General features: G+C 45.4%; 1 protein-coding gene across 8 annotated transcripts in view; it reads left to right on the top strand.

The window, feature by feature from the left end:
- The window catches only part of srpk2 (SRSF protein kinase 2), a 57,523-nt gene that overhangs the window by 32,752 nt on the left and 3,255 nt on the right, over window positions 1-21,516 (top strand). For 4 of the 8 annotated variants that reach the window (XR_007144066.1, XM_047819303.1, XM_047819304.1 and 1 more), the window contains 14 exons: window positions 3,586-3,749; window positions 4,672-4,780; window positions 8,360-8,447; window positions 8,714-8,801; window positions 8,892-8,998; window positions 10,102-10,267; window positions 12,441-12,466; window positions 12,630-12,897; window positions 14,986-15,801; window positions 16,318-16,418; window positions 17,835-17,942; window positions 19,058-19,127; window positions 20,369-20,461; window positions 20,784-20,876. Coding sequence is in view for 7 of the 8 variants with exons in the window: in XM_047819303.1 (XP_047675259.1) it covers window positions 3,586-3,749; window positions 4,672-4,780; window positions 8,360-8,447; window positions 8,714-8,801; window positions 8,892-8,998; window positions 10,102-10,267; window positions 12,441-12,466; window positions 12,630-12,897; window positions 14,986-15,801; window positions 16,318-16,418; window positions 17,835-17,942; window positions 19,058-19,127; window positions 20,369-20,461; window positions 20,784-20,876 (2,297 nt within the window). In the remaining variant the exon portion in view is untranslated. The remainder of the gene's footprint in view (window positions 1-3,585; window positions 3,750-4,671; window positions 4,781-8,359; window positions 8,448-8,713; window positions 8,802-8,891; window positions 8,999-10,101; window positions 10,268-12,440; window positions 12,467-12,629; window positions 12,898-14,985; window positions 15,802-16,317; window positions 16,419-17,834; window positions 17,943-19,057; window positions 19,128-20,368; window positions 20,462-20,783; window positions 20,877-21,516) is intronic. The other 4 variants (XM_047819307.1, XM_047819305.1, XM_047819306.1 and 1 more) reach the window with 3 other exon arrangements.

Below are 21,516 nucleotides of genomic sequence, written 5' to 3'. Positions count from 1 at the left end.
TAATGGCTGTGCTATCTGTTTGTTAGCTGAACAGGGGTGTGTGTGTGTGTGTGTGTGTGTGTGTGTGTGTGTGTGTGTGTGTGTGTGTGTGTGTGTGTGTGTGTGTGTGTTTACTGGGGGTAAACTTATGCATTAGTTTCCTTGCTACAAATCTATATTTTAGTGTAACACAATTATTCAGGTTTTTTTTTTTTCTCAGTTAAAACACGACCGAATTGACTGCAATTATATAAGATTTCTTAAAATAAACGAATCATTTAAAAAACAGCTGTTTAATATTCACCCTTCCTAGATTATTAAAGCATCTGGTGTATCAGAGGTATTTATTTACATTTAGCTAACTGTGTTTAGCTTCGTAAAAGATCGTTAACGTGTCTAAAGCAGTCCATAAGGATATACGGAACTCCGTGCGAGCCGAATCCCGACCAGTGATTCGGATCGGTTAGGATTCCGTGCTGGGGACGATCTCTGATTCACTCAGCAGTCAACAGAATTCACTTTGCATAAGTTTCTGCCGAATATGTAGCTTTTATGTTAAGGAAAGTTGTTTCAACAGGTTCGTAAGTTTAGACCCGTAATTCGGCAGATTTCGGCTCAAGCGATAAGACCTGCTATAACGAGCAGCGATTACATCCTTCAGCTACATTCTACAGCATTTCTTTCTGTTTCTCTCTCATAATCGAATAATATTCATCTAGCTCTTTTTAATATATTTAAGAAATTCAAAAAAAAATATATGGACTTGTTCCGGACATCCGCGATCTTCTGAGCCGAAGCACCGCGATGGTTTTAAATTAATAGTCGACTTGGAACTTTCGATAAATTGCAGCATTAGTAGCGGGCTTATTGTTAGTCGCTGACGTGTAATGTAGAGATGTGAAACAAGTTTGCATAAAAAGACAAAAGTATATTAACAGAAATAAAAAAAAACAATTAGCTATAAAATAAATAGAATATTAGGGGGGGGGGCACGGTGGCTTAGTGGTTAGCATGTTAGCCTCACACCTCCAGGGTTGGGGGTTCGATTCCCGCCTCCGCCTCGTGTGTGTGGAGTTTGCACGTTCTCCCCGTGCCTCGGGGGTTTCCTCCGGGTACTCCGGTTTCCTCCCCCGGTCCAAAGACATGCATGGTAGGTTGATTGGCATCTCTGGAAAATTGTCCGTAGTGTGTGTGTGAATGAGTGTGTGTGTGTGTGTGTGCCCTGTGATGGGGTGGGATGGGATGAGAAGTTCGGATAAGCGAATGAATTGTGTGTGTGAATTTATTCATTCGAATGAATGAATAAATAGAATATCAATTAGTCACCATAGTCAGGTTTGATCTAATTCTGTAGCCTTACCACATAGACACCACCAGCTTATAAAAGAGGATTTTTACTGTTTGTAGTGTGTGTGTGTGTGTGTGTGTGTGTGTGTGTGTGTGTGTGTGTGTGTGTGTGTGTTTGTGTTGTGTTGTGTTGTGTTTCTCTGTTTAATCTCTAAATGCATTAAAAACACAAACCAATTGCTCATTACTCATTAGTGCTGCTGCTTCTTACAGAATTATGGTATTTGTGTTTGTTTGTTTACCGTGTGTGTGTGCGCGTGTGTGTGCGCGTGTGTGTGCGCGTGTGTGCGTGTGTGTGCAGGATACTGTTGGAATGTCAGTTGTGTGTGCTGGTGTGACTTCAATTCTTTTTGTGTTTGGTTTCGAATATTAACCCTACACCAGCCAGATTCGCCTGGCTTGTTTCCATAGCAACACACTGGCAGGCATTCTGTCATTCTCTTTGACTTTGACCGCAGCTGGCTCAACAAACACTGGCTGTGTGTGTGTGTGTGTGTGTGTGTGTGTGTGTGTGTGTGTGTGTGTGTGTGTGTGCGTGTGTGTGTGTGATCTTACATCAGCGATTGCAGAAATGTAATCCCCTGGTTTAATTAGCATGTCTGTAATTCTGTTCTGTACCAAGTCATTTATAAAGAACTGCAAAGTCTTGTTTGTTTATATCAAATATTGCCCCAAATCCAGGGGTTTAAACGGGGATTTAGGAGTTTTAGGAAGAGTCCTACTATTGTCTTAGGGGTCAGTAGTGTGAAAATGCAATTTGTGTGTCATCGCATGTTCTACCGAGTTCCGTATATAAAGTTATCGGCCTCGTTATGACTCAGGTACGTTTCACCCTGTTTTTTTTCCCCTGTTCATTTTCAATAGACTTTAAAATAAAATTCCAGCAGATCAGTAGTTCCTGAAATATTCAAAACATCCGTACCGAGTCTCACGTCTGTGTGTGAACGTTACATGCTACGTGCTTTCACTGTGCTGCTGCTTCACGATAGCTAACTGGATAATCACATGACAGAGCAGAAGTACAGGTGTTATAAATGATATTATTATAAGCTATAACCAGTATATTAAAGGTGCGGTCTCCGTTGTTTGAAAGCCAATGTCGACATTTGAAATCACCAAAACAAACACGCCCCTAACCCAAACGGGTCCCACCCCTGTATCGATAGCTCCGCCCACACAAATACATACGTAACCCGGGCGACTTACAGAAAGAAACGTGTCTTTATCATAGCTGAAGGGAAGAACAATACGATTGTAGATAAACAAACAAGCAAAAATGCCACACAAGCATAATGATGTAAAGGACAAAGGCATATATTAGTTCTGTGTAACAAAGCAAAACCAACGTTACTCACCTATCGAGAAGGAAAAAAGCGCCTCGGCGTCTTAAGTAAAGTCGGCCACATATTCACAGGTCGGAGTTTCCCGAGTCGATAACTCCTGAGCTAAACGCTGTTACTACACAAAAGGCGGTTGTAGCTGCCTCTCTACATTACTACGATAGAAAAGAGGTGTTATTTGTGTAGTAACAGTGTTTAGCTCAGGAGTTATTGACTCGGGAAACTCCAACCTGTGAATATGTGGCCGACTTCCTGCTCCTTCAGTTCTCTCCAGCGCTGGAAAGCTGATCCTATATTAACACGTCCTACTTCTTGTCCTTATCGTAAGTCTTTCTTCTCTTTCTTTTGTTTTTATCCTCCATGTCGATGTTAAAACCGCTTTCTGCTAACGTCACACACGCGCACCGAACGCTCTCTCCGCCCATATCGACAAGCCCCGCCCCTTTCTGCTCATTGGCTACACGTTTGTATTGATTTTTGTTTATTATTCGGCCCGACTCGGTTTTCTGAAGCGTTTCTCAGAAATCGGAGACCCCACCTTTAATAAGGTCCTGTGGTGGTAATTTATCGAGCAGAAACACTGTACATCATTATACATGACTGTAATCATGTTCATTTGTCCACCTCATTCTCTCCCTCAGTTCTTTCCGCTGATGTCACGTCAACATTACAGACTATAATCGCTCTTCACCACAGTTTGAGTATTTCTCGGCCGTATCTTCTTTCTTTGTCTCGCGTAATATCGTGTTGTCTCGTTATGACAAAATGCCACGCACACAGTGTGAGTTAATAGTTTCAGTGTATGAAGTTCTTTCCTACGATGAGGTCACTTATAACACACGAGCGCTCTGTTTGTCCGGTTGACGGTTTAAATGATGAACGGTTTCTTTTATTAATTTTGTTCCTTATTGTCTTACAGGCCCGAGACACAGCAGAAAGTTCCGTCCGCTCCTCCTCCCCCTCCTCCTCCTCCTCCACCTCCTCCACCACCCCAACCCGAGCCAGTCGCTCCTCCAGAACCAGAGGAAGAGATTTTGGGCTCAGATGATGAGGAACAGGAGGATCCGGCTGACTACTGCAAAGGTACGGACAGGGTGTAATCGTCTGCTCCTTCTTTCTCTTTATCTTGGTCTCTCTCTCTCTCTCTCTCCCTCCCTCTCTCCCCCTCTCTCCCTCTCTCTCCCCCCTCTCCCTCTCTCTAACTCTTTCCCTCTCTCTCTGTGTCCCTCTCTCTCCCTCTCGCTCTCTCTCTCTCTCCCCCTCTCTCTGTGTCTCTCTCTCTCTTGCTCTCTCTTGCTCCCTCTCTGTCCCTCTCTCTCTTACTCTCCCTCTCTCTCTCTGTCTCTCTCTTGCTCCCTCCCTCTCTCTCTCTCTCTACCTCTCTCACCTTCTCTCTCTCTCTACCTCTCTCACCTTCTCTCTCTCTCACTCTTTCCCTCTCTCTCTCTTGCTCTCTCTTACTCTCTCTCTCCCTCACTCCCTCTCTCTCTGTCTCTCTCTTGCTCCCTCTCTCTCTCTCCCCTCTCTCTCTTTTACTCACTCACTCTCTCTCCCTTCCTCCCTCTCTCTCTCTCTCTCTCTCCCTCTCTCTGTGTCTCTCTCTCTCTTGCTCTCTCTTGCTCCCTCTCTGTCCCTCTCTCTCTTACTCTCCCTCTCTCTCTCTGTCTCTCTCTTGCTCCCTCCCCCCCTCTCTCTCTCTACCTCTCTCACCTTCTCTCTCTCTCACTCTCTCACCTCTCTCTCTCTACTCTTTCCCTCTCTCTCTTGCTTCTCTTCTCATCTCTCTCCCTCACTCCCTCTCTCTCTGTCTCTCTCTTGCTCCCTCTCTCTCTCTCCCCTCTCTCTCTTTTACTCACTCACTCTCTCTCCCTTCCTCCCTCCCTCTCTCTCTCTGTCTCTCTCTCTCTCTCTCTCTCTCTGTCCTTCACTCACTCTTTCTCTCTCTCCCTCTCTCTCCCTTCCTCCCTCTCCCTCCCTCTCACTGTCTCTCCCTCCCTCTCTTTAGGAGGGTACCATCCAGTGAAGATAGGGGATCTGTTCAATGGGAGGTACCATGTGATCAGAAAGCTAGGCTGGGGTCACTTCTCTACTGTCTGGCTGTGTTGGGATATCCAGTGAGTCATGCATATAAAACATCATCCTTACACACACACACACACACACACACACACACACACACACACACACACACACACACACTCGGTCTCTGTAACTCAGACTCAGTGTTGCCCAGCAGCTTGCTGTGTGTCAGTATCTGTGTCTCAGTATCATGTTTCGACTCCTGTATCTGTTTGAAGATCTCACGATTAGACTAACAGCTCATATGTCAACTCGGAAACTCACACTCAGCACTTCAGTTTTTACTCTAGCACCTACATTATCCACCTCATCTTCATCGTCCGATCACTCGGAAGACAAATACATGCACGACCGACACCTGTAGCGACACCACACGGTTCACACGCTCGGACACTTACGCATCAACAGGAAGTCACGGACTAACGTAAAGATACTCAGATAGCTAAGAGGAGTGAATATATATATATATATACACATATACATATATATTAACAAACCTGCATTAATATTATTTTATCCACCTTCCAACGTGTGGAGGAATATTTTAAACTACTATTACTCTTGCCGAGACTTTTTATCTGTATCTATACATCATCATTTACTTTCAGCTACACCGCTAAACCAGAAGGACCCAGAGCAGGTCACCAGCTATACAGGTGATCTACTTACTCTGATGCCTTTATGCATCGATTCATGGCATGAATCTTTGGTCAATTAAAGCTAAATCTAAACTTCTAGATTCTAGACGATACAGACAAGATTTCAGTAGAACGTTTACACGAGAGTGCATCAAACATTAGTCAGTTCCAGACATTGTTTAGGAAACATTCAGTCCAACACGTGTAATGATGTGGACCCAAACATTTACAGCATTTAGCAGACGCCCTTAACCAGACTGACTTACATTTTTATCTCATTTTTATACAACTGAGCAATTGAGGGTTAAGGGCCTTGCTCAGGGGCCCGGCAGTGGCAAAGTGATGGACGTAGGGATCGGACTCACAACCTTCCGAGGCGTCGGTAGTCCGACACCTTTACCCCTTAGGCCAAACATCTCACTGAATTTCTTCATACAGAAAAGTGATGATAAAATCGATGAAACGTCAGTTTCATTTCTAACCTCGGCGTGTCGGTCGGCCAGGACCGTCATTTTCTCGTCGTTTGATGACGTTTTTAGAAAGTCACACACACCGTAGCAAATCGAATCAGTTCAGTTACCATTAACCGGCTGTAAAATGTCTACGATGCACCGACTCCATCACATCACGAACAAAATGTAGTAGTGACAGTGACTTAAGACAGTGTACAAACTTTTACAACGGTCTAATAAAATACATTAATGAGGCATTTTGCCAGTAGAAGTTTTCCCTTAGTTTATGAAACTGTAGATTTTGCTGACGGTCAAAACTCTTTTCTGGTGTCAAATTATCGTCGTCATCGTCGTTATCGTTATTGTTGTTGTTACGATGATGTCGCTTTGTAGACGCCAACGTTCTGTTTTCCTACAGTAACTCCTCCTAGGACTTTCGAGCCACATGAACCAAATTCGGATGTGTTGTAGAACCTGGTCTGAAGTTTGTTGCTATTACTTTTATAAGCGATCCGAGTACCGGTACTTCCGGTACCGGGTCTCAAAATGGCCTTTTTTCCCCATAGACTCCCATTATAAAGTTTGGAGGTTTATAACTCGGCAAGCTTTCGAACTCTCTACACCAAACTCGGCCAGATCCTTTAGGGTGAGACTCTGAACAAAGGTTTAAATTGGTGTACCGACTGGCCTTCGGGTTGTCCCGTAGCCCCGCCCCCAAAATATGCAAAATCAAAAAACTTTTTACAACATGGACATGTGGCATATCAAAACACTCAGCCCAATGTGGGGAACTTCTTCAAGAGTATTCGGATGACGTCACATGCTCGTCTCCACTTGCCTCCAAATGTTTTGGTACCCTAGCTTTCTGACCTCTTGCTTACAAAAGTAACACTGTCGCTTATGTCCACTCACCTCCAAAAAACACCGGCCTTTGTGAATACTTGCTTTGTCAAAGCCGACATCAAAGTTTGTCATGACAATGCTTTGTGATTTTATTATATTTATTATATTTATTATATAAGGGGGTCACGGTGGCTTAGTTGTTATCATGTTCGCCTCACACCTCCAGGGTCGGGGGTTCGATTCCCGCCTCCGTCTTGTGTGTGTGGAGTTTGCATGTTCTCCCCGTGCCTCGGGGGTTTCCTCCGGGTACTCCGGTTTCCTCCCCCGGTCCAAAGACATGCATGGTAGGTTGATTGGCATCTCTGGAAAATTGTCCGTAGTGTGTGTGTGTGTGTGTGTGTGAATGAGAGTGTGTGTGTGCCCTGTGATGGGTTGGCACTCCGTCCAGGGTGTATCCTGCCTCGATGCCCGATGACGCCTGAGATAGGCACAGGCTCCCCGTGACCCGAGAAGTTCGGATAAGCGGTAGAAGATGTATGAATGAATGAATGAATGAATGAATATTTATTAATTTTTATTATATTTATTATATATGATGAACCGTATTGCAGCCTACCAGAGCCAAAAGGCTCAGAAACGTCCCGGTAAAGATGGCCGATAAAAACGACCTATATAGCGAACCACAGCGCAAGCAGCTCAGGAACCAGTGCAACAGACTCCATCTGTTCCTCAGGGATATTTTATATAAAAATAAATTCACTTGTGTGTTTGGTGACAGACAGAAACAGTCCACACCGACACACCGTAACGTCAGTGAAAATATCGTTCAGTTAAAAATGTGAACATTTAAGATAACTTTATATAATGCAGGGATACAGGATGTGCAGTTGTAGCCTCAGGCACCTTGTGTCTGATTACCATTTGGGACAGTTGGAAGCCAAATATCCCATATGGCCAGACATACACATACACATACACACACACACACACACACACACACACACACACACACACACACACACACACACACACAAACATACACTTATACACATACACACACCACACACACATACACACACCACACACACATACACACACATACACACACCACACACACATACACATATACACATACACACACACCACACACACACACACACACACACACACACACACACACACACATACACTTATACACATACACACACCACACACACATATACACACACACACACACACACACATACACATACAAACACATACACAAACACACACACACACATACACATTTACACATACACACACACACACCACACACAAACATTTACACACACACACACACACATACACACGCGCACAAACGCGCACGCACACACACATGCGCGCATGTGCACACACCACACACACACACACACATACACACGCGCACAAACGCGCACACGCACACACACATGCGCGCATGTGCACACACCACACACACTTACACACATAAACACACACACATACACACACGCATGCACACACACACACTTACACATTTACACACAAACATTTACACACACACACACACACACATTTACACACACACACACACACACATTTACACACACTCTTGCTCAGTTCATCAGTTTTATCAATAGCTTTAGCCCGGATGTAAAACAGTCTTGCGTTCTGTCCACAGAGGGAAGCGCTTTGTGGCGATGAAGGTGGTGAAGAGCGCTCAGCACTACACAGAGACGGCACTAGACGAGATCAAACTGCTCCGATGTGTGAGTAAAAAGCCCACAAGTACAAGACTAATATATACATATACAATATATATATTATAGTGTGTCCTCTTCAGCCCATTCAGACAGTGTTTTGTTTGTTGTAACAGAAATTATTTTCATTAAGCTAATGAGTCTCGTCTCAAGTAACCGGTTGTAAGACCTGCCCTGTGTTTCTAACAGTTTAGAGCCATTTGATCCCAGTGTGTAGTAATTATACACACTTATGTCTGTCTGTCTGTCTGTCTGTCTGTCTGTCTGTCTGTCAGGTGCGTGAGAGCGACCCTACTGACCCCAACAAAGACATGGTGGTTCAGCTCATCGATGACTTCAAGATCTCTGGGATAAACGGGATCCGTATCCTCTCGGATGTGTGTACGAGTGTGGGGTATTTTTTTATCTCTCAGGCGAATGCGATTGTTATTCCGTCTTAACTCCATCTCTCAGATGTGTGTATGGTGTTTGAAGTCCTTGGACACCATCTACTGAAATGGATCATCAAGTCGAACTATCAGGGCCTGCCTTTACCGTGTGTCAAGAGCATCATTAAACAGGTACACACCCATCTTGGATTTAACTCGTTCCATTCGAGTATATCGCCTAAACAAGGTGTATAATTTCTTTGACAGTGGTGAGTTGTCACCAGATTTCAGTCATCTTGGCTATGTTTACAGACCCGGAGTCTGAACCCTCTTTAAAGGTGAGGTCTCTGTTGTTTAAAAGCCAATGTTGACATTTGAAATCACCAAAACAAACACGCCCCTAACCCAAATAGGTCCCACCCCTGTATCGATAGCTCCGCCCACACATACATCCGTAACCCAGGCGACTGACGGAAAGAAATGTGTCTTTATCATAGCTGAAGGGAAGAACAATACGATTGTAGATAAACAAACAAGCAAAAATGCCACACAAGCATAATGATGTAAAGGACAAAGGCATATATTAGTTCTGTGTAACAAAGCAAAACCAACGTTACTCACCTATCGAGAAGGAAAAAAGCGCCTCGGCGTCTTAAGTAAAGTCGGCCACATATTCACAGGTCGGAGTTTCCCGAGTCGATAACTCCTGAGCTAAACGCTGTTACTACACAAAACGCGGTTGTAGCTGCCTCTCTACATTACTACGATAGAAAAGAGGTGTTATTTGTGTAGTAACAGCGTTTAGCTCAGGAGTTATTGACTCGGGAAACTCCAACCTGTGAACATGTGGCCAACTTCCTGCTCCTTCAGTTCTCTCCAGCGCTGGAAAGCTGATCCTATATTAACACGTCCTACTTCTTGTCCTTATCGTAAGTCTTTCTTCTCTTTCTTTTTGTTTTTATCCTCCGTGTCGATGTTAAAACCGCTTTCTGCTAACGTCACACACGCGCACCGAACACTCTCTCCGTCGCATATCGACAAGCCCCGCCCCTTTCTGCTCATCGGCTACACGTCTGTTTTGTTTTTGTTTAGTTTGTCGTCCTGACTCGGTTTTCCGAAGCGTTTCTCAAACGACGGAGACCCCAACTTTAAGAACCACTGCTTTAATATGAAACGTTTTCTCTTACTGTCACAGCAACCTTCCGCTTTCCGTCTGCATGAATCTCAGCTTCCTCAGATTCCTGATCCAGACTTATGAATGAATGCGATATGAACGTTGTGTGTTTAATCAACAGGTCCTGCAGGGTCTGGATTACCTCCACACTAAGTGCAAGATCATTCACACAGACATCAAACCAGAAAACATCCTCATGTGTGTGGACGATGCCTTCGTCAGGCGAATGGCGGTCGAAGCCACCGAGTGGCAGAAAGCTGGAGCGCCTCCTCCCTCTGGATCTGCGGGTATTACGCTGTATTATTCTCACAAAATTCCACCACAACAGGACGGAGGATAAAACGATTATTTATACGTTACATATGGCGTAGTCTTATTTATTCAGCATAGCATTTAGCATTAAAATGCTAAAAAGAAACGTAGTTATAGAAAGACTTATTAGCTTTAATAATGTATTAGTATGTAATAAATCTGCACCATGATATTTCGAGCATCGAGGCAGGATACACCCTGGACGGAGTGCCAACCCATCACAGGGCACACACACTTTCACACACACACACACACACACACTATGGACAATTTTCCAGAGACGCCAATCAACCTACCATGCATGTCTTTGGACCGGCGGAGGAAACCGGAGTACCCGGAGGAAACCCCCGAGGCACGGGGAGAACATGCAAACTCCACACACACAAGGCGGAGGCGGGAATCGAACCCCCGACCCTGGAGGTGTGAGGCGAACGTGCTAACCGCTAAGCCACCGTGCCCCCCCCTTGTATAAAAGTTGATTAGCTTTAAATAATACAGGAAACGAGCGATCTCAGAGGGGGGGGACAGAAATGATAGATCACAACTTAGATATGTAGCACGGTCTGTCTTCCAGCCTACTGATGCTTTAGTCGTACCAATTTGCTCGCATTAGTCACGTACGCAGTGAAAATGCGATAAGATCTGACTTGTGAGAAAAACACCACAGATCCTTGATGATCAAACTTCCACTTCCAGCTATTGTAACTTCCACTTACAGACTCCTTGACCTGAATTTGTCCTTGACGTTAGCTGGAAAGCAACATCACATACACACACACACACACACACACACACACACACACACACACACACACACACACACACATACACCACATTAGTTACTCATGCTTTTCGTCTACTGGCTCACATTTAAGGCAAAAACGTTACCTTTACTGAAGTCTTGGATTCAAGACTATGCTCTAGAGGTCTTCACGGGTCCACTTAGATCCGAAAACCCGAGGTCCGACCCGAGATCCGAGCGGGTTCGAGTCTAAAAGTTTCACGTGTACCTCGGACACGGGTCGGGTATAATAATAGCGGCGTCGGGTCTCGGGTAATTTAAAACGATTGTGTTTTTACCGAACGGACCCGAACTACTGTATCTCGTGTGTGTGCATCGACTCGAGTCCTTTTCCAACCTCTCCTCTGTTTGCCAAGACCGCTTGCGACATGTGAATGGCGACGTGCGGCTGACGGTAAGCTAATTTACGTTGAAACAGACCTGTCAATCAAGTTTGTATCCACTCTGTAGCAGTTACTTTAGTGTAGAGTTACGCAACGTTCGGGTCCAGTCGGGGTAAAAAAAATTGCAGTCGGGTCTGACTCGGGTCTAATTTTTCGGGTTTGTCTCGGGTCGGGTCTTTCTTAAAAAAAATTAAATTATGCACGTCGGGTTCGGGTAAAAAGTGATTCGGGTCACTTCGGGTCGGGTCGATTTCTTTAGACCCGTGAAGACCTCTACTCTGATCATCATCTACTCTGGACAGAATTTCTGCTAGGATAAATCCTGATCCCCTGACAGTATCTAAGGACAGGCTGGTTATAGATGAGCCGCCTGCGTGGCCTTCTGCAGGGACGAACCGTACGCCGGTGTGAAGACATGACGAGAGACGGGTATCAGAAATAGCCAGCAGGTTTAATGTGGAACTGGGACAAAACAGAAAGCCAGGACAGAAAGTGCTGTTAAATTCCTCTTTCGGAATAAACTCGAAGAAAATAATGTATCGGATTGTTGTCGTCGTCACTATAAACCGTCGTGATAAAGCGTGAGAGACGTCACAAGGCCAGAACTAGCCGTGAATGAGGACACCGGGGCCTGGACCTCGGTAGGTTTCCCTTATAGCCTCCATCCTAGATTTAAATTCGTTTAGTAACAGTAACATCCTGATTACTATCACGATAGTAGATTGTAGTCTACGGTGTCGATAAACCTACGGTCGAGGACGCCATCAGCAGCGTCGATCGATTCTCACCTGACCTCAGATCAGCTGTGGAGGAAACTATTGACTTGTCTGTAGACTTCATTTTCCATGATGGTAATAAGAAGCTAACGAGAAATAAAAGCTAGCGGACGTCTTTTTAAATATACAATATACACGATTACGTCTCTGAAGGCTACGTTAACTTGTTTGTGTTTCCTCTCTACAGTCAGCACAGCACCGCAACTCAAGCAGGTACGTAGCACGACAATCCTGACGTAACACAACCGCTGATGAATTATAATAATCGACTGATAATAAGAGCTTCCTCGTGGTCCTTTGTGCAAAAAGCAGGAGTGTGTAATGCTTGGTTAATTCGTGTGTGTGTGTGTGTGTGTGTGTGTGGTGCCCCCTACAGGTGGGGAAGATCTCCAAGAACAAAAAGAAGAAGCTGAAAAAGAAGCAAAAGCGACAGGCGGAGCTGCTGGAGAGACGCATGCTGGAGATAGAGGCGCTGGAGAGGGAGGCCGAGAAACAGAAAGCCAACGAAGGGATAAACGCTCCGCCGGGACCCGCGCTAGCGCTCGCGGAGAGTGAAGACGAGGATGACGAAGATGATGACATAGAGGAAGAAGAGGAAGGAGAGGGAGACAGGGATCAGCCTGTTAGATTAACCAACCACACATGTGAGTGATGACTGATTATAAATGAGATAGTTTAGGCTCTTGTGTATCAAGGGCAGCTCAGTCGTGGCATTGCTCGAACCCACAACCTTAGGGTTAGGAGTCAAACTCTCTAACCATCAGGCCACGACATCATGCACAGGTTATTCTGGTATTCTAACAGCCCTTAGTCATTGTAGACGCCTGGGTCAGAGGCCCTTACTCTGTGTATTATAAAGAACCTCTTCATTTTCCATTTTTGCCTGCGCCGTCGTTATTAGTGCCATCACGTGGCGTTCGATCAGCACGGAGAGAGCTTTCAGCACGGGTGGGTCGCAGAGGTGGAGCGCAGAGGGTTCTAGAAAGAGCTCGCTATGACGGTGCGCTGACACGGACGTGCGGACTCGTGCTTTCACCGCCGCAAGACGTGCACACGACACGCATAGTGCTGGTTAAAGTACTCCGAACATTAATCACGATCGCTAGGCAACCAGACAACGAACGTCAGCTAGCTAATGGCCGAGGCTAACGGTTTATCAAGCGGTCTACGTTGAAGTCTTTTATTTGAATGGTGTAAAAGCAGCATGTTGGTGGAAACGGGTGAAACCCTCAGAAGTTCCCTTTGGTACATTCTCCAGCTTCGACTGCTTTAACACCGAGTGGGTAGTTTATATAGAATTCGTGTTTGTAATCCCATTGTAGCCCGCGGTTGTTCTTTTCAGCTGATCACGGTTGTAAAGGTGGTTATTTAAAGGTGCGGTCTCCGATTTTTGAAAGCCAATGTTGACATTTGAAATCACCAAAACAAACACGCCCCTTAACCCAAATGGGTCCCACCCCTGTATCGATAGCTCCGCCCACACGTACATACGTAACCCAGGCGACTAACGGAAAGAAACGTGTCTTTATCATAGCTGAAGGGAAGAACAATACGATTGTAGATAAACAAACAAGCAAAAATGCCACACAAGCATAATGATGTAAAGGACAAAGGCATATATTAGTTCTGTGTAACAAAGCAAAACCAACGTTACTTACCTATCGAGAAGGAAAAAAGCGTCTCGGCGTCTTAAGTAAAGTCGGCCACATATTCACAGGTCGGAGTTTCCCGAGTCGATAACTCCTGAGCTAAACGCTGTTACTACACAAAACGCGGTTGTAGCTGCCTCTCTACATTACTACGATAGAAAAGAGGTGTTATTTGTGTAGTAACAGCGTTTAGCTCAGGAGTTATTGACTCGGGAAACTCCAACCTGTGAATATGTGGCCAACTTCCTGCTCCTTCAGTTCTCTCCAGCGCTGGAAAGCTGATCCTATATTAACACGTCCTACTTCTTGTCCTTAACGTAAGTCTTTCTTCTCTTTCTTTCTTTGTTTTTATCCTCCATGTCGATGTTAAAACCGCTTTCTGCTAACGTCACACACACTCCGCCCATATCGACAAGCCCCGCCCCTTTCTGCTCATTGGCTACACGTCTGTTTTGTTTTTTGTTTATTATTCGGCCCGACTCAGTTTTCTGAAGCGTTTCTCAAAAATCGGAGACCCCACCTTTAAGGTTTCCGCGGCCGTCGTCCAGGCTCGAAACGTTCTCCTGTTATCCTCTGAACTGCCTCATCATCGATGCATTTCCTCCTGCAGAAGTATTGCTCACTGTGTAAACTATAAAGACTATAAAGTTTTGCACAAACAGAGATCGGTTCTTTCTGGAAAACTCACACCAACCCATCTGGCACCAACAAAAAATATCAGAGATCAGATTTTTAGCTTAAGCTCTTGACCCGTGTCTGCGAGATGCACTTATTTTGACGCACGATTGGCTGAAAGAGCAAAAAAAAGTGTCCAGTCTGTGTAGATTTTAATCCATTCTGTTCCGGCGTTGCTAGACTGGAAAATAAATGAAGAGAGAGCTACTCGGGTCTGTTAATGCAGAGACAGGCGAGCCTCCGACTTCCTCTCCGCCTCCGCAGTGTGGCGGTGTGTACAGACACGTTTGCAGTCACACACACACACACACACACACACACACACGCACGAACCGAACTGGTCCATTCATTTTTGTATGAGAACAGAACCCTTCTATTTCTATTCCTTCCTCCTTCCCTGTATTCTAGGTGCAGCTCCACAACAGCAGGAAGATGGAGAGGACTGTGAAGTGCCTCCCAAAACAGACTTACCTGTCGTCGAAGATCCCTCAGCGGACACAGAGAACAGCGCACCGCCACACGAAGACAGCAACCACCCTGCAAATGACGAGGAAGAGGATGAGGAGGAAGAAGAAGAATCCGAAGAAGACGCGGAAGAGCGGGACAAAGTGACAGGACGGGACACGACCGAAGCAGGTCTGGAAGAATCGAAAGAAGAAGTAGACAGGCTCGAACCTGTATCTTCTGACGAGAAGCCGGAACCAAAGACAGATGAGTGTGTGAAGGAGGAGCAGCCTGAGCTGCCAAAAGAAGAAGGAGAAAGAAGAGAAGAGGAAGGCGACGAGGAAGACGAAGATGATGACGAGAGTGACGACGACGACGACGACGATGAAGCGGAGGATGAACCCCAGGAGCTTAGGAACTCCACGGAGACCCACAACAACACCTTAAAAACCAACGGTCATGCGGTGGTGGACGCAAATCATCCATCAGATGTTGTGCCCATCGTGCCCTCACCCACACCTCTGCTGTGCCCGCTGGTGGAGTCAGAGCTCAGCGCCACTGACCGGGACGCCTCTGATGCGTCTTATGAGCTATTCAACGGAGAGACGGCGGCACTCAGGAATGGCGGCAGACACCGAGCCACAGCACCGCGCTTTCCCGAGCTCCCTCTGGACCCTGACGTGGACGAGTGCGAGCCTGAGGAAGGAGAGACGAACCTGAACCCCGATGCCGAGCGCAGTCGCACCGTCTCGTCCTCCAGCACCGGAGACACTCCTAAAGGTGCCACACACACACACACACACACACACACACACACACACACACACACACACACACAAAGGAACACATGACCCACATTTATGAGCATCATGCTGATGGTAGCTGCATCCGAGTAAATTAGACTAAAATTACTTTAAATTTTTCATTAAGCCCTTACGATGCCTCCTAAGCGCCGTGCCCCTGCGAAAGATTCCTCTAGTGAGCCCAAGAGGAAGAGGAAGATGATGACCATCAGAGAAAAGGTCAAACTTACTGTAGGGCCAATCCTACTTCGTGGATTTTCACCTACCGTGAGGGGTTCCGTTCCCGCCATTAACCGCCATAAACTATTGATCGCTGTACTGTTGTACACTTACAGTATTGTACAGTGACAATAAAGATATCTTGTTCATCTTTAGACTAAAATGACTTGAATGTGTTTTACAGTACGTATAACATTATAATATTATTTAGTCTCTTTTTTTGCTAACGGTGCTAACGGTTATTGTTCTAATAGCCGTTAACGTGTTCACTCAGCTAAATCACGAGCAGCCGACCTGCTGGTGAATCCTCTCGACCCTCGCAACGCCGACGTGCTCCGGGTGAAGATAGCGGACCTGGGCAACGCCTGCTGGGTGGTAAGAGCCAGCTGTTTTTATCTGGATTTGTAACAAGGGTTTGTTAGTGTTTGTGGGGTATAAATAAGAGAGACCAGCCGTTCCAAACACGTGACATTACAGTATAGTGGACAGTATGGACAGTATGGACAGATGTGGCCGTCCTGTGCAATTTAAACGTGAGCTTTTCATCCCAGTGTCAAGGGGATCGTAGGAATGGAACAAGATATTAATCTCGAAAGATAACGGTGAAAATAATGCGAGCAATCAGACAGGCTGAAAGTCACGTTAATGTGCAGAAGATCAGGTTCGGATTTTCAAGTTCTGGAGATGAACGGAATTTAAAAACGAGTTCGATCGTCGTTCCGTCGAAGGAGCGCCTCAGATACGGGAGGCTTTCAGCACAAGTGGGTCAGCAGCTGCAGGCAAAGCTCAGAGGATTGAAGAAGGAACTTGTCTGAACAAAACTTGTGAATTTGGGCTTCTGAGCAATCGAGTGGGTAAAACTGTGAGAACGCTGTATGGCGAGTAGGAAAAATGACGTCACGTCGAGCTTAAACTAACGACCCGATGAAATTATAGACTATTTAGTTTACAGTAACCAGAAAATAAAAGGCGTCTCTTCCTGGCTACGGGTCGCTTAGATGGACATTTCCAGCAGCATGCACACGCTGAAGCTTTTACCCCCACCGGAGCTTCTGTGGAAGAGGTGGAAAAGGCTGTTACGTTCCTGTACAGTAGGTCACATCCAGCACCCCGTAGATTCCTTCTAGCTTCTTGTATCGTGCCAAAGGAGGCATGCTGAATCGTCGGCTATATTTGTCATTACTCCCAAACCGGTCTCGTCGTCTTCCCTTCTATGTTAAAACGCTGGACTTTTATTTATGGGCATTATTTTTATGGTCATAATACAAGCACATCAGGAAAGGGAACGAGATCACAGATTGGTTTTGTTAGTTCCGAGATTAAAGCATGCATTGTCAGTATTCGTGTGAATTCAGGCTAGGGCTGGGCGATAAAAACGATAACGATATGTATCGCGATAGACACGTGATCGATATCGATAAAAAATGTGTTCGATATTTTTTATTCTTCGTCTGAAGAAAACAGACGTCGCGAAGCAAGTTTGGTCGCATTCACAAAGGAACTCGCTCGCTGGTAACCTAGCAACGTAGGGAGTGACACGCTGACACGCTAACAGTCAATCCTGTAACCGTATCACGTTCGCTTGCACCGTATCGTCGTCTCTGCTGGATTCCTCTTCGGTAACTGGCGACCGATGAGCAGAAAATGAGCCGCAGCGAGCGAGGAAATTGTAAATAAAAGAGGAAACGTCAGATCGCCGGTACGGCAGTTTTTTAGACTTGTGTTTACATTATAATTATTTGGCCGGTTTGACTCAGACGGTGTTAATCACAGATTCTCCTGCGTTTTCAGCACAAACACTTCACAGAAGACATCCAGACACGGCAGTACCGCTCTATCGAGGTTCTAATCGGTGCTGGTTACAGCACTCCTGCAGACATCTGGAGCACCGCCTGTATGGTAAGCGCTGGAGTTTATCTGTACACGTTCGACCGCAGGGGACCACGGACACGCGGCCCTGCGAACACCGATCGCCGATTCATCCGGTCTCGTATATTTTCATGTCAATCGCAGTAGTTTGTCCGACGAGTAAGCGATAACCGATCGTCTCTTTCAGTTGGACTTTGCACATAATAATAATTAACAAACCCCATTGTGAAGCCTTCTCAGAATTACCATAATTAGGCTGCTTCCGACATGGAAAAGCGTTCGAGCCTCTCGCACGACTGAGTCTTAATCACTAGCTGGCAAGAAAAAAATCTCACATGTCCCTGAAAGTGAAAGTCTCAGTCTGCTCTCCTTGGGCTATAAACCTGACTCTAAATTACATGTTTATTGGTAATTACTGCTCATATTTGTTTGAGCGAAACGGCTGAAGCGTTTAACCAGAACGTGTCGTAGATCTGACATTCGACTATTTAGTCAGTAAATGTTTATCGCTAGGGGGCTTAGTGGTTAGCACGTCCGCCTCACACCTCCAGGGTCGGGGGTTCGATTCCCACCTCCGCCTTGTGTGTGTGGAGTTTGCATGTTCTCCCCGTGCCTCGGGGGTTTCCTCCGGGTACTCCGGTTTCCTCCCCCGGTCCAAAGACATGCATGGTAGGTTGATTGGCATCTCTGGAAAATTGTCCGTAGTGTGTGAGTGTGTGAGTGAATGAGAGTGTGTGTGTGCCCTGTGTTGGGTTGGCACTCCGTCCAGGGTGTATCCTGCCTCGATGCCCGATGACGCCTGAGATATTCACAGGCTCCCCGTGACCCGAGAAGTTCGGATAAGCGGTAGAAAATGAATGAATGAATGAATGTTTATCGCTACACGGCTGTAATGTAACTCTATACGTTTATTTTTATTTATTAGATGGCTTTATTTTTATTTTCCCTTCATGCTTTTTTTTTGTAGACTGGAATGAATGTGTAAAAATATGAGATTTCCATAAGTGGGAGATTTGGAATTGGCTGCTTTGAGAACACTTAAATGTCGTATTTACGCAGTTCAGTAACAAGACCGCGTTACGTACCGGTCGTGGGTCGTGTTCCGGTTACAGGCGGCTCAACGCTCCCATTTCTGCCCCCTTCAGGCGTTCGAGTTGGCGACAGGAGACTATCTGTTTGAGCCGCATTCGGGGGAAGACTACTCACGTGACGAAGGTAAACCTCAGCTCACGTTCGCTTTTCTTTTTAATCACTGATTCTATTTCTTTAACAATTCCGAGAATTTCTACTTTACTGCTGTAATATATTTATAGTTTATATTTACTGTTGTCCCGGATTATAAACTCATCTGTTTACCCGAGTATTGTTGTGTATGTACTGTAGTCGTATTTTAAATACGTTCCTCACTTCAGCTTTTTTCTTTTCTTTAGCCAAACCTTCATTCAGTCTAAACTCATCCTCCTCCTCCTCCGGTCTCTCTTCACACTTCAGACGCTCTCCCACTTAAATGTCTCAGTCTTGTCTTTTTGCTCTTCTCTAAACACACAGATTGTCTAACCACACACATACACACACACACACACACACACACACACACACACACACACACACACACACATACACACACATACACACACACACACACACACACACACATAAATACACACACACACAAACACATACACACATACACACACACACAAATACACAAACACACACACACAAATACTGTACACACATACACACACACAAATACATACACACACACAAATACACACACACACAAATACACACACACACACAAATACACACATACACACACACACACACAAATACACACACAAATACTGTACACACATACACACAAACACACACACATACACACACACAAATACACACACACACACACACAAATACACACATACATACACACACACAAATAAACAAAAACATACACACAAACACAAACAAGCACACACACACACACGAATACACAAATACAAACACATCCTGCTTTTTTAATCCCTCGGTCACCTTTTCCGAGTGTAGTTTTGCAGCCAACAGTAAAATAGAGCTGCATTATTATTATTATTATTATTATTATTATTATTATTATTATTGTCATCATCATTATTATTATTATTAATTTCCAATATCAGATCCCAACTGAGAAATTCCAGTCAGTTGCACCACATAGGTCGTCTACTTTTTGCTCCTTCCCCCTGATTCCCTCATGGAGCTTGAAGACGTTTTGTCTGTACGCATTTCCAATGAATCCGTGTTTACGGCTGTACTTTATCACCGTATTACTAACTCTGTCTTTCCCTCTGCCTTCTTCTCCTCCTCTCAACATCTGTCATCCATTCTTACCCACCTACCTGCACTGTTTTCTGTGTCTCTCTCTCCTTTTCCTTCTTCTGTCCTCCCTCCTCCTCCCCTCTGCTCCTGCTTTGTAGATCACATAGCCCACATCATAGAGCTCTTGGGCTGTATTCCACGCCACTTTGCTCTGTCTGGAAAATATTCTCGGGAGTTCTTCAACCGGAGAGGTAGCTGTAGGAGCGTGCGAGGAGGACGAATACGTGCGCGGTCCCACTCGATATACAGACAGACCTCATTAGCATCAAATTTACCGCTATTAAGAATGATATAATCTTAATCCGACTCAATCCGAACCGACTAGCATGCGATACTGCAAAAATACAGTATATAAATGTTCAGTGCAGAGTCGCGGTCAAGCGTCTGTCTGTTCTCGAGCCGGTCTGCCATGCATCTGCTCGTCCTTCTGCAGAAGAGTGTGTGTGTGCATGTTTTAATGATGTCTGTGTGCGTGTTTTGTTGTCTGTGTGCTTGTGTGTGTGCGGTGGTCAGACCACATCGCTCTGATTACGGAGCTGCTGGGGAATGTCCCACGTAAAGTCGTCACCGCAGGGAAATACAGCAGTGAGTTCTTCTCTAAGAAAGGTAAAAGAGCTCCACATCTTCAGGTCTACAGGAACCAGATCGTAGCGTAAGAAAACGAAAACAAGACGGTTATCCGTATACAAAAATCAAACATCAGCCTGATTAAGTGAAAAAACAAAACAAACAAAAACATGTTGACATGTCTAATTTACTCACACAGCTTTAAAGGTGCGGTGCACGATGTTTGAGAAACGCTTCGGAAAAACGATTCGGGCCGACTAACAAAACAAACGTGTAGCCGATGAGCAGAAAGGGGCGTGTCTTGCCGAGAGAGCGTTCAGTGCGTGTGTGTGACATTAGCAGAAAGACGTTAGCGGATACCTGCCGTTACCTCTGCCTCGGGTTTTAGGTGTCAAACGTCGTCTTCCGCGTGAAACGGAGCTAAAGCTTTCACGCTACAACACACAGTACTACAAAAACACACCTGTATTACCGTAGTATTACTCATTGTGTTCATTTATTGATAAAAATATCCCCTCGGCCGGCCGCCCCGGCAGGTTCCGCCATAATAGTCGCCTGGTTTACGTACGTATGTGTGTGGGCAGAGCTATCAAAACAAGGGTGACACCCATTTGGGTTAGGGGCGTGTTTGTTTTGGTGATTTCAAATGTCAACGTTGGCTTTCGAACATCGTGCACTG

This window comes from Tachysurus fulvidraco, chromosome 10 (assembly GCF_022655615.1).
Source record: "Tachysurus fulvidraco isolate hzauxx_2018 chromosome 10, HZAU_PFXX_2.0, whole genome shotgun sequence".
NCBI classification, from domain to species: domain Eukaryota; kingdom Metazoa; phylum Chordata; class Actinopteri; order Siluriformes; family Bagridae; genus Tachysurus; species Tachysurus fulvidraco.
This window is presented reverse-complemented; position numbering and strand designations above follow the sequence as displayed.